General features: G+C 40.4%; 1 protein-coding gene across 3 annotated transcripts in view; it reads left to right on the top strand.

Annotated features, from left to right (window-relative positions):
- The window catches only part of bbs9 (Bardet-Biedl syndrome 9), a 175,704-nt gene that overhangs the window by 48,550 nt on the left and 113,396 nt on the right, over nt 1–13,758 (top strand). For 2 of the 3 annotated variants that reach the window (XM_067449413.1, XM_067449414.1), the window contains exons 14-16: nt 6,524–6,628; nt 10,643–10,657; nt 11,385–11,525. In XM_067449413.1, the coding sequence (XP_067305514.1) occupies nt 6,524–6,628; nt 10,643–10,657; nt 11,385–11,525 (261 nt within the window). The remainder of the gene's footprint in view (nt 1–6,523; nt 6,629–10,642; nt 10,658–11,384; nt 11,526–13,758) is intronic. The other variant, XM_067449415.1, reaches the window with a different exon arrangement.

Below are 13,758 nucleotides of genomic sequence, written 5' to 3'. Positions count from 1 at the left end.
TCACTTCTGTACGGCTTCCAAAACCACACTCAATATTTGAACAAGGTTTAAGCGTAGAGTATGTGGTTCTTTTTTTCTGTGATTTGTTGTTTTCTTCACAAATTGCTGCTCTCTTTGTTCCCTAGCCCTATCCCTTTTGGACCATGCGCCGGGTGCACAGACCGTTTATTTCCGTCGTTAAACTAGCAAAAGTGGATTCGGACACGCCCGAAGAGCTCAGATCAATAGAGCTCTGTGTGTGATGCTGCATTAGGCCAAAATGAGCATCTTAGCAGCCGATTGGAACGACCTCTGTGTGCCACACAAAAATGCTCTTCTTCCTCAGTCATGTTGTCTTGTTTCCAGTCTAAATATCTAACAACTCTTAAATCAAGATGCATTTACTAGATCAGTAAAACCACATGAGATATTTTTTCCTGTCTTGTTGAAAATAAAATCTAAATGAAGAGAGTTTTTGCTTAAAACAGGCAAAATGATCTGCCAATGGGGTGAGAAAAATAATCTTATTTCTGATTGAAATCTTGTTTCTTGTTTCCGTCCCAAACAGAAATAAGCTATAGCTGAGTAATTTCTGTGTGTGTGTGTGTGTGTGTGTGTGTGTGTGTGTGTGTGTGTGTGTGTGTGTGATATATATAATGTAATATAATAATATAACTTATATAACTTATATAATATATAATGTAATGAACTGAAGGTAATGAGGTTGAGCTGTTGACGCTCCGCAGCCTCTCGAGAAGAAATCACAACACGTGAGCGCCGCTCACACTGAGAAACTGCGCTTAACATTCAACATGTGACGTTTCTATATTGATAACATATGATACAGTTAAACAACATCACACAACCAAGAGTGTGTTTTCCTGAATACCATCACGACACTGATTTCATATAACAGCTCCATAAACTATTAATTAACATTAAGTCACTTACATTTTAGATGCAATATTGACTGTTTTTGTTCTATTTCAGCAACAAAAATAGATCACAGCAGAACTGTAACGCGTCTCACAGCAACCGTGTGTGTTACTGAACGATTCAGTGTTTGAATGAATCGGTTGAATCAAAGATTCCTTAACTCTCAGTAAACGACTGCCTTATTCTTGAATGAATCAATCGTTTGAATGAACCAGTTGAATTAATGACTCAATGACTCACTCATTAAAGGGTTAGTTCAGCCAGAAATGAAACTTCTGTCATTAACTCCTCCCCCTAATGTCGCTCCACACCCGTAAGACCTCCGTTCATCTTCACACACAGTTTAAGATATTTTATATTTTGTCCGAGAGCGTATGCAAGTGTATGCACACTATACTGTCCATGTCCAGAAAGGGAATAAAAACATCATCACAGTAGTCCATATGAGACATCAGTGGGTTAATTAGAGTCTCTTGAAGCATCCAAAATACATTTGGGTCCAAAAATAACAAAAACTACGACTTTATTCAGCATTGGCTTCTCTTCCGCGTTTGTGTTCAATCCTCAAATAAAGATTCAAACGGTTATGAGTCAGCGAATCGATCAATGATTCGGATCGCGTGTCAAACTGCTGAAATCACGAGACATTGGCGATCCGAATCATGAATCAATTCGCTGATTCATAACCGTTTGAATCTTTCGAACGACATTACGGGGAGGAGTTAATGACATATATTTCATTTTTGGGTGAACTAACCCTTTAAGACTCACACGCTGCCACCTACTGGTGGTTTAGTTTGATATACTTTTCAACATTTCTTTTGTTTATTCAAAAATACAAATCTCATAACATATTATGTAATGTAGTTGTAATTTTTCAGTGTAAATCATGATATTTGATTGGTAACAGCCCTGTAGTGTCTTATTTTAATTGAATGTATAGCTCAAATTTAAGAATATAATATAAAAACCTGAAGCTTAGCCTATATGTAATAAGATTAGGGGAAAAATCCTTTTTATAAAAGGTAAAGATATCACACATTTGTTTTAATATCGCAGATTTAAAATATGTTAAAGCTGATTGAACACTGGTGGGAAATGAGAATATTGCTTTTTTTCCGGAAAAGAACATTTTTACTCGGACAAGTGAATGACCGATTTACCTTTCTGAAGCACCAAGGACATGCTTAATGTTGAGCCCTTGTGTGTGTGTGTGTGTGTGTGTGTGTGTGTGTGTGTGTGTGTGTGTGTGTGTGTGTGTGTGTGTGTGTGTCTGTGTGTGTGTGTGAACCTTCAGCGAGAGAGGCTCTGATCAGCTGTGATGACAGGTCAGATGGAGTTGAGATCTGAGAGTCCTCGCTAGATTTTCTATGTATACTGCAGCAGTTGTAATATGACGTTACACTCTGCGGCATCTTTCCTAAAACATAATTTAGCATATGCCACATTATAAATGTGAAGATATATGCAGTCTAGCCCACTTTACTCTTTACTCTAACGCTGCAATCTTACAGATGTAAATTATAATTTTCATTAGAGGTATGACATCAGTCGTCTAGCCGTCACAATCTGGCCAAACTCGCTCAAATCCTTACGCTTGCCCATTTCTCCTGCTTCACACACATCAACTCTGAGGACTAAATGTTCACTTGCTGCCTAATATATCCCACCCACTAACAGGAGCCGTGATGTATTATTCACTGGTCATAATGTTATGCCTAATTGGTGTATATACACCTACTTGGACAGAGATGTTTGGACATGTGCCTAACACTGAATTGTGACCATGACCCCAGATCAACAGTAAACGTGTAAGTGCTGGGATGGCAGGACTCGTGACCCTAAAGGTCACAGACACTCAGAACAGCCGCTTTAATCCTCACAGCACACACACTCCCGCTGCTTTTGTGAAAGGAATTCCTGTCTAAGTGCTTTTGTGCTGTGTGTGTTCTGCACGGTGTGTTTATAATGCGTCTCTGAATTCCAGGGGTGGGCTACTGTCAGAGAGGTCAAGAGAGGTCAGCACAAATGGCCTAATTTAACCACCTGATGCGAGACCGTTTAAAGGAAGGGCCGTCACGCTTTCTGCCAGCTCAGCCGACGCCAACAGCACTCTGGCTGATGTTTGCCCACGGCAGTGAGATGGAAAGGTTAAAAGCTTGCCCTCCGTGAGAGAGAGGGAGAGGAAGAGAGAGAGAGAGAGAGAGAGAGAGAGAGAGAGAGAGATTTTTTTGAGATGTTATAACACTTTATAACACAGCATAGCATTTCTTTATAATCCCATACTTTTTCAAATTCTTTAATATTCTTCATATTTTTATAAACTAAAAAATCAAACTTGATTCTCACTTTAATTAAACTCTTAAAAACTTGTTCTACATCCCGACCACACTCACCCTCTATTCTTTCCTTTCTTGTCAGATAAATAGCCATTTTCGCTTTTCCAATTATAAAGTTAATAAGGTGTCCTTTCTTTCTTTTTTTCTTTCCAAACATAAACCCAAAAATCAAACCAACCTTTGAAAAAATAACTTTAAAATCCACAAACATGAAATGAGAGAGAGAGAGAGAGAGAGAGAGAGAGAGAGAGAGAGAGAGAGAGAGAGAGAGAGAGAGAGAGAGAGAGAGAGAGAGAGAGGTGAGGGCTTTCAAAGCACATAGAAAGTGCTGTCGCCAATGAGCTGATAGGAGTGTGTGTGTGTGTGTGTGTGTGTGTGTGTGTGTGTGTGTGTGTGTGTGTGTGCACTGGTGGGCCAGACAGACACTTAATCTAAGTGCTCAGCAATCAGGCATTACTGTGTTCAGTCACCTGTGTGAATGCACACAACACTAAACCTGAAGCAGATCCTCTTACTGAAGACCACACAACGGTGAGCTAGTGAAATCACTCTAATGCACAGCCTCGTGTGTGTGTGTGTGTGTGTGTGTGTGTGTGTGTGTGTGTGCGTGCGTGTGTGTGTGAAGAGCTGCACGATAAGTCCAGATGAAACTGAAATGGCAGTGTGGAGTCTGTGCATCGCTAGCCTGGTCTTACCAGACTCTCGTACATTTCATTCCTACAGAGAGTCGGATGGCGATAAAATCATTGACTAGACCCTGTATATGATGGCAGTACCTTCCGACCCCACGGAAAAACTATAACCGTCCAAATAGGGCTTCAGCAACTCCTTCACCACTGAAGCCCCTTTCACACTGCGATTCCGGCAAATACACGGATAATGTGACCCGGCATTTGTTCCCGGGCCGCTAGATTTGGTCCATTCACACTGCCAGCGAAATACAACAAATTTATATTTCTTAATATCCACTGCAAAGTGGAAAACTGTTCTGTGGTCAGACAAATCAAAGTTTGAAGTTCTTTTTGGAAAACTCATCCGGACTATATAGGACAAGGACAACCCAAGTTATTATCAGCGCTCAGTCCAGATCTTTCACCATTAGAAAACATTTGGCGCATCATAAAGAGGAAGATGCAATAAAGAAGACCTAAGACAGTTGAGCAACTAGAAGCCTGTGTTAGACAAGAATAGGACAACATTCCTATTCCTATTCCTAAACTTGAGCAGCTCGTCTCAATTCATCCAAAAAACACTTAACGAGAAACCTCGTGTCGCACTAATATTCTGTGTTCGTCTGCTTTCCTGTACAAAGTGTGCAACATCAATAAGGTGTATATTGAATTTGGTATTTTAATATCACTAGCTGTGTTTCCATTACCCTTCAAATTGCGCAAATTTAAATTGTGAATTGAAAATTCACCCAATGGAAACGCGGCAATTTCGCAAAACTCCCATATATCGCAAAAAAGTTTTTACGCTCTCATGAGGTGGTTTTTCAGGCAATTCGAAAAAAGGACATTTCCGCAAAACTGCAATGGAAACGTTTTTTTCCGCATTTACAGGTCACCTGGTGCGGTGGCACATTTCTGCCACACAGGGCCTATAGATTATTTTTTACAATCAATTGTGTCCTAATAACGAGATCTTACATATATTTTCTCCAAATAAGGACAGTGGCGTAACTTTAACTTAGAAATGACGGACCCCGGTGCAGCCACAAATTAATATAATAACTATATATAGGCCTACTGTAATTATTCAAGAGATGTATTAAAACAGAAAGAGCTATAGCTTCAGCCTTACTCAAAGGCTGAGGAAACGACATTCCAGACGATCTTAGTTTCCCTCTTATTTAATATACAGGCAATTAAAATACAATTTATACAAAACGAAATAATTTTTTTAAGAAAGACTTTCTAGAAAATAAAACCTGAAGTGGTCAAAATCATGTGTGACCCCAAGTCTCAAACACATTGCGATTCTTATATCTTACTCATGCTGCTCACTTTTCATAATCAACGTATAAATTAAAATAATAATATTACAGGCTAATGTTTAGGCCTAAACGTAGCCTATTTCGTTTCGGAGTTAGGCTGTCTTCTTTAACCCATCGCTGATAAAAGTGCCGACGTTTTCTCATTTTTTTCCTTCTTCCTTTAAGACAGCGGAAACAACTCGCAATACTCAACACAAGTTCAAGACATAATGATAAATTATAAACTGTCTACTTTTATGTGTGGACTCAGGGGATGGATTATTTTGCATGCACTCACTCCAAACGCTGCCTTCATTAAAAAATATATATTTTGTCTATTAAATGCCAAATTTTTCTTTTCAAAAGCATTTCTACATTCAGTTAATATGTACAACAAACAAAATTTCTAGTAAAGAATAATGGCCAGTGCGGTGGATGATATACAAACCTACCAAGTGCCATCATTTTGGACTGACCTATTGCGAGAGGAAGATAATAGGTTTTAGTTGCATAATTGCGGCTATGGAAACGCTGTCATTTCCCAATAGTTTTTAATTGACATTTAAGTATCTCAGTATCTCAAGTTTTTCGCAAATCTGTAATGGAAACGCAGCTACTGTCTTACTGCATTAATACTGACTACAAACTACTGGGGCGGCAGTGGCTCAGTGGTTCATGTAGGTTGTCTACAAACCAGAAGGTTGGTGGTTCAATCCCCGGTTCCACCTGACCAAGTGTCGAAGTGTCCATGAGCAAGACACCTAACCCCAGCTGCTCCCGACGAGCTGGATGAGCCTTACATGGCTGACATCGCCGTCGGTGTATGAATGGGTGAATGTGAGGCAAAAATGTAAAGCGCTTTGGATGGCCATAGGGTCTGTTAAAGCGCTATATAAATGCAGTCCATATACCATTTACAAACCTGGTCAAATGACTGGCCTTGTTTGGCCCTCCAGGGGGCGTTCCTATGAGCGTGACGACACCTGAAATGACTGATAAGAGAGATCAAGCTTTGTTTAAAAAAAATGTTCTATTTGGATTTGTACTGTAAACCTTAAATAGAAGTTAAGAAGTGAATATTTTATATTTTATTTGTAATGCTTTCAGTTCCAATATTTTTAGATCTTTTGAACACATTTAAAACCATTCCGCATTTTTCAAAATTTTCCCAATTTTTTTTTGCAGAAATCACAAAAAGATTCCGTGTGGCCCTGGTCATGATCCTGACACACTCTTCTTCAGTATGGATGTTTTGCTCATCGTGTGTGTGTGTGTGTGTGTGTGTGTTTAACAGGCAGCGGCTGTGAGCTAGAGCTGAGCTTCTCAGTGTTTCTGAATGGCCTCTATCCTCCAGCGGATCTGAGCGGAGACATGGCGGTGTCCTACAGCTCCGCTACAGGTACGGCTCCTCTACACACTGCACTAAAGGCTCTTCTTACTCAGTATTTTTGTCTTGTTTCTAGTCCAAACATCTAAAAACTCTTAAAACAAGAAGTATTTACTAGACAAGCAAAAGTAATTGTCTTGTTTTGGGGAAATATAACTCTAAATGAAGAGAGTTTTTGCTTAAAATAAGATAAATAATCTGCCAATGGGGTGAGAAAAATAATCTTGTTTTCTGTTTGAATTAAATTAGTAAATGTTTCTTAGTGTAAGAATTTTTAGATATTTTCTCTAGAAACAAGACAAAAATACTGAGTAAGAAGAGCATTTTGTGCAGGTCGGCTCCTCTGCGGCTCTCCCACGCTCTGTTTGTCTGACTCTGGAGCACATTAGCCTCTTTCCTCACTTCTTTAAGCCCTTTTACTCGTTTCAAGATGTTCTGGATGTTTGCCAAAGCAGAAAAAGCAGCAGAAAGACTGCGTTTGTGCTGCCGTTTCTCTTGGATAGTGTCTGTGTTGGCAGAGACTGCTGGAAAACTTCCTGAAAATATCCGGGAGTTTCCCTTTTCTTTGGCTCTCTTTTTCTTTCTGTCCTTTTGAAAATAGTGAGTCTGTTTAACACATTAGATCACAGGTAGGACTACACACACACACACATACACACACACACAGACAGAGTGTGTGTGTGTGTGTGTGTGTGTGTGTGTGTGTGTGTGTGTGTGTGTGTGTGTGTGTGTGTGTGTGTGTGTGTGTGTGTGTGATGGGTAGGTTTAGGGGCAGTGTAAGGGGATAGAAAATACGGTTTGTACAGTATAAAAACCATTACGCCTATGGAATGTCCCCATATGTCACAAAAATGTGTGTGTGTGTGTTTTGACTGACGCTCTGAGACGACACTCATTTATAGGGAAAAACAGCAACTTACAGTTTATTACTGATATTTTGGGCCAATTTCCCAGGAAATGATGATTTTGTTCTCATGAACACGAGATGGAAACTGCTTTATTCACTGAAGTTAAATTCCCATCTTTGGATGGAAGCAGCTAATGAGAGATGTGGAGCTTCAGTAAGTGTCTCAGTGTTTGTCACATTTACTGTTATGGTTGTTTATCTGCAGAAAACAGTCAAGCAGACTCGGTGAGAGTCTGGTGCTCAGATGCTTAAATCCATCCTGAACACAGCAGAAAATGCTCTTTTACTCAGTATTTTTGTCTTGTCTTAAGTCAAACTATCTAACAATTCTTACATTAAGAAACATTTACTAGACAAACAAACATTTTTGTCATAGACAAGTAAAAGTAATTGTCTTGTTTTGGGGAAAAATAACTCAAAATGAAGAGAGTTTTTGCTTAAAATAAGATAAATAATCTGCCAATGGGGTGAGAAAAATAATCTTGTTTTCTGTTTGAATTAAGATTATTTTTCTCACCCCATTGGCAGATTATTTATCTTATTTTAAGCAAAAACTCTCTTCATTTTGAGTTATTTTTCCCCAAAACAAGACAATTACTTTTGCTTGTCTAGTAAATGTTTCTTAATGTAAGAGTTTTTAGATATTTAGACTAGAAACAAGACAAAAATACTGAGTAAGAAGAGCATTTTTTGCAGTGAAGAGTTCTAGCTGAGAATAGGCATGTGGCTTAGCTGGAGTGTGTGTGTGTGTGTGTGTGTGTGTGTGTGTGTGTGTGTGTGTGTGTGTGTGTGTGTGTGTGTAGGAGCGGCAGGAATAGCTGTGGAGAACAGGAGGAATGCAGAGTGTGTTTTAGGGAGTGTGGTCAGATGACAGATGCCTTTTCTTTTCAGAGTAAGAGATGAGTTTAGCTGCTCGCGGTGAGCTTGAGATGTTTACTCAGAGATAACTTAAGCTCTGTGCAAATACAGCAGGATCTCATGTCACATTAGACCTGCGAGCAGAGGTGCATCTCACACACTTCCACACGTATGGGTCAGAGCTGGACAAAGTACTCAACTTCATTACTAGAGTAACAGTACTGCTGGTCAAATATTACTCCGCTACAAGTGAAAGTTGTAAAAACAGATTTTTCGTTGAGTAAAAGTACAGAAGTATTAGTTTTTAAAAGTACATGTCCTTCTTTATGTCGCCGCATTATTGTATTATAGTTGTATAAATGCACATTATGCCATCATGGTTTAAGCCAGTCAGTGACGCTCCATCTGACACACTAGCAGACGACTAACTTAAACTCATTTAAATACTTGTAGAAAAGTTACAAAGCTCTTTATAAAGCTGCTGTCACTTTAAGGCCGAATGCACGGATCCAATACACTGATACACATCTGATATTCTCACACTGTTCACCTTCACTGAAGACAGAATCAACTTTGTTTATGTGAATCCTCCACTAAATGAGCATTTGGACATCCGTCTTCTTCCATTTTGCTCTAAACTATAAATCAGTGTTTAATAAATGCTGTGAAATCATTGAACTTCACGAGACTCTACAAGAGTGATTCCTGAAAGGCTTTCTGCAAAAACCCAAACACCTTTTAAAGAAGAAAAAAATCATCACTGACTTTCAAAGCTGCGACAGAAACGACTTTCCACTTCGAGGACCTTGATAGAAATGTAGTGGAGTAAAGAGGACGATATTTGTCTTTCAGATGGAGTGAAGTTAAAGTCAGAAGATTACAGAAAAAATAATACTCCAGTAAAGCACAGATACTCAAACAGTGAACTTCAGTACAGGACTCGAGTAAATGAGCTGAGGGACTGTCCAGATCTGATCTGGGTTTCACTGAAAGCTGAAAACACGTGCAGGCCACATTCAGCCTAAAGTCAACAGAGGAATATATATTCCTGAAGGATCATGTGACGCTGAAGACTGGAGTAATGATGAAAAATTCAGCTTTGATCACAGGAATAAATCACACTGCTATACACCGATCAGGCATAACATTATGACAGGTGAAGGGAATAACACTGATGATCTCTTCATCGCTGAAGTTTCCAGGTGTTTACCACATTTTCTACGGATTGAGAGGAAATCCTGCAGTAAATTGACTAGAATGCCGTTTAACTGTCATGAGTGAATATTGAAGAAACATTCCACACTAGAGTTAATACAGGTTTGCAAAATGTTTTCTTACCTCTTCTACACGACACGTCAGTTTAACACAGAAAGAATAAATACAGTTTATCTCTGAATGTGAATCAAACAGACGAGCTAAGGATGCACTATGGGAAGAAGGCGAGCCGGCGGAGGCAGTGTGATGCTTTGGCCAATGTTCTGCTGGGAAACCTTGGGTCCTCCATCCATGTGGATGTTACTTTGACACGCTCCACCTACCTAAGCATTGCTGAGACCATGTTCAGCCTTTCATGGAAACGGTATTCTGGTGGCTGTGGCTCTTCCAGCAGGATAATGCTCCTGACACAAAGCACAAATGCTTCAGGAATGGTTTGAGGAGCTCAACAACCAGTTTGAGGCGTCGACTCGGCCTCCAGATTCCCCAGATCTCAATCCAATCGAGCATCTGTGGGATGAGCCGAACAAACAAGTGCGAAAGGATCTGCTGCTAACATCTTGGTGCCAGATCCCAAAGCACACCTTCAGGGGTCTAGAGGAGTCCATCAGAGATGGGTCAGGGCGACCAACACAATATTACATCATAATGTTATGCCTGATCGGTGTATTTCACAGTTTTTTCTGTATTTTTGATCTTGGTAAGCAGAAGAGACTCTTTCACAAACTTTAGAAAACCTAATCTTTCCAAACCATCCCTTTTCGCCAGTAGTGTATATACTTTCTCTTTTATCCATTTTCTGTAATACATTTTTCCTTTCATTTGTTTTATTTAAATGAACGTGAATGCTAACACAATGTAGAAATACTTATTTTTGCATTACGGTAATGTGAATATCTTATTTGCAAGTGTTGTTCTTATAGTTATTTGGCTGTGAATGCATTCTGGCAAGCATGACTTTGAATGTTCATAGCTGTAGTTTATGATGTGTGTGTGAGTGTGTGTGCTCAGTGTTGTGTGTTCTTCTTTCCACACATGCATGTCAGAGCTCAACCCTGCAGGTGAGAGACAGTAGATTTCACAACATGTTTTTTATGTCATCAGATGTATCTACACACACACACACACACACACACACACACACACACACACACACACACACACACACACACACACACACACACACACACACACACACACACACACACACAGGTCAGTAGGTGGTGCTCTGCAAAACAATGCTCTTCTTCCTCAGTCATGTTGTCTTGTTTCCAGTCTAAATATCTAACAATTCTTAAATCAAGATGCATTTACTAGATCAGTAAAACCACATGAGATATTTTTTCTTGTTTAGTTGAAAATAAAATCTAAATGAAGAGAGTTTTTGCTTAAAACAGGCAAAATGATCTGCCAATGGGGTGAGAAAAATAATCTTATTTCTGTTTGAAATCTTGTTTCTTGTTTCCGTCCCAAACAGAAATCAGATTATTTTTTCCCCAAAACAAGACAATTACTTTTGCTTGTCTAATAAATAATTCTTGTTTTAAGAATTTGTCAATGTTTATTTTATTTATATAGCACTACTAAACACAACACTAGTTGACCAGTGTGCTTAATTTTTAGGTGTTTGGACTACAAGACAAAAATACTATGTAAGAAAAGCATTTGCAGTGTAAATGATCTCCCAAGCCCCTGTATTTCCCTCATGAACCTGCTGTGAAGTACAGTAGTAGCCCTGCAGATCCACACTGAGCCGTGTGTGTGTGTGTGTGTGTGTGTATTTGTCAGGGATCCCTCGAGTGTGTCAGTGTCGATTCGTCCTGCCTCTCCGGTTGGTGTGCCGCCCCTGCTCCCCTATCAAGAGCGGCAAATACAAGATCACCATGGACACCAACAAACCTCCCATCAACCTCAGCGACGTCTTCCCAGGTACCAAACACCGCTCACACACTCTTACATTCTTACACACACACTAACACATACACTGGGGGGAAAAAGTATTTAGTCAGCCACCAGTTGTGCAAGTTCTCCCACTTAAAAAGATGAGAGAGGCCTGTAGTTTTCCTCATAGGGACACTTCAGCTATGAGAGACAGAATGAGGAAAAAATCCAGAAAATCACATTGTCTGATTTTTAAAGATTTTATTTGCAAATTATGGTGGAAAATAAGGGGTTTTGGGTCACCTATAAAAAAGCAAGATTTCTGGCTCTCACAGACCTGTAACTTCTTCTTGAAGAGGCTCCTCTGTCCTCCACTCGTTCCCTGTATTAATGGCTCCTGTTTGAACTGGTTATCAGTATAAGAGACACCTGTCCACAACCTCAAACAGTCAGACTCCAAACTCCACTACGGCCAAGGCCAAAGAGCTGTCAAACGACACCAGAAACAAAACTGAAGACTCCCTCGATCTCCACGCAAGATTTCACCCAGTGGGGTCAAAACGATCACAAGAACGGGGAGCAAAAATCCCAGAACCACACGGGGGGACCTAGAGAATGACCTGCAGAGACCTGGGACCAAAGGAACAAAGGCTGCCATCAGTAACACACTACGCCATCATGCTTTGGGCTGTGTTTCTGCAAAGGGACCAGGACGACTGATCCGTGTGAAGGAAAGAATGAATGGGGCCATGTTTCATGAGACGGAGTAAAACCCTCCTTCCATCAGCAAGGGCATTGAAGATGAAACGTGGCTGGGTCTTTCAGCATCACAATGATCCCAAAAACACACACACACACGCTTTCACATTCTTACACACACACACACACACACACACACACACATGCTTTCACATTCTTACACACACACACACACGCTTTCACATTCTTACACACACACACGCTTTCACATTCTTATACACACACACACACACACACTCTCTCACACACTCTTACATTCTTACTCACACACACACACACACACACACATACACACACACACACACACACACTCTTACACTCTCACACATACACTCTTACACTCTCACACACACACTCTTACACTCTCTCACACACACTCTTACTCTCACACGCTCTTACATTCTTACACACACACACACACACACACACACACTCACACTCTCACACACACACTCTTACACTCTCACACACACTCTTACACTCTCTCACACACACTCTTACACTCTCACACACACACTCTTACACTCTCACACACACACTCTTACACTCTCACACTCCCACACACACTCTTACACTCTCACACTCACACACACAGTCTTACACTCTCTCTCACACACACACACACACACACACACACACACACACACTTACCGGTACACTATTACACTCTCACACACACACTCTTACACTCTCTCACACACACGCACACACTTACACTCTCACATACACACTCACACACACACACACACACACACGCTCTTACATTCTTACACACGCACACACACACGCACTCTTACACTCAAACACACACACTAACTTGCGCGCACACAGACACACATGCTCATACTCACACAAACAAACACTCACACCCTCTCTTACTCACACACCTTCTTACACTTGCACGCTCTCACACACACTCGCATATTCACTCACTCACTCATACTAACACACATTTACACAAACATACAAGCTCACTCTCACATACACACAATCTCACTCTCACACTCACTCACTTATACACACTCTGTTACTCTCTCGCACACACTCTTACACACACACATTCACTCACTTTCTCACATACGCTCTTAAACACAAACTCTCTCTCTCACACACACACACACACGCACACACTCTCACAAGAAAGACACAGTACAACACAAGCTCCATCTTGTGACGGCTCTTTAAATATAAATATTTAAAATGCATTAACAAAATGACGATATGTAAATGACAATCAAGAATGTTGGCATGCGCTGGACCGCTGTAGGGCAGCAACACTATGTTTGAAACACATCACATTTTTAAAGACAATTTATACAAAAAAATGTAATTAAGGCTTTCATATAGATGAGTGTAGAGGCGGCTGGTGGAGTCAGGGCCGTTATCATGAGTCTGAGCTTCGGCAGATAAGGAGGATCCGGCCGGCGTCCTGCTGATGATGATAAGAGCCTATCTCTGTCTGACATCCATTCAGCCACTGCATGACAATCACAAGCCATCAGATGGACGACACACACACACA

Source organism: Pseudorasbora parva, chromosome 7, assembly GCF_024679245.1.
Source record: "Pseudorasbora parva isolate DD20220531a chromosome 7, ASM2467924v1, whole genome shotgun sequence".
Classification (NCBI taxonomy): domain Eukaryota; kingdom Metazoa; phylum Chordata; class Actinopteri; order Cypriniformes; family Gobionidae; genus Pseudorasbora; species Pseudorasbora parva.
The sequence above is the reverse complement of the archived record's forward strand: the minus strand, read 5'-3'. Positions and strand labels throughout refer to the sequence as shown.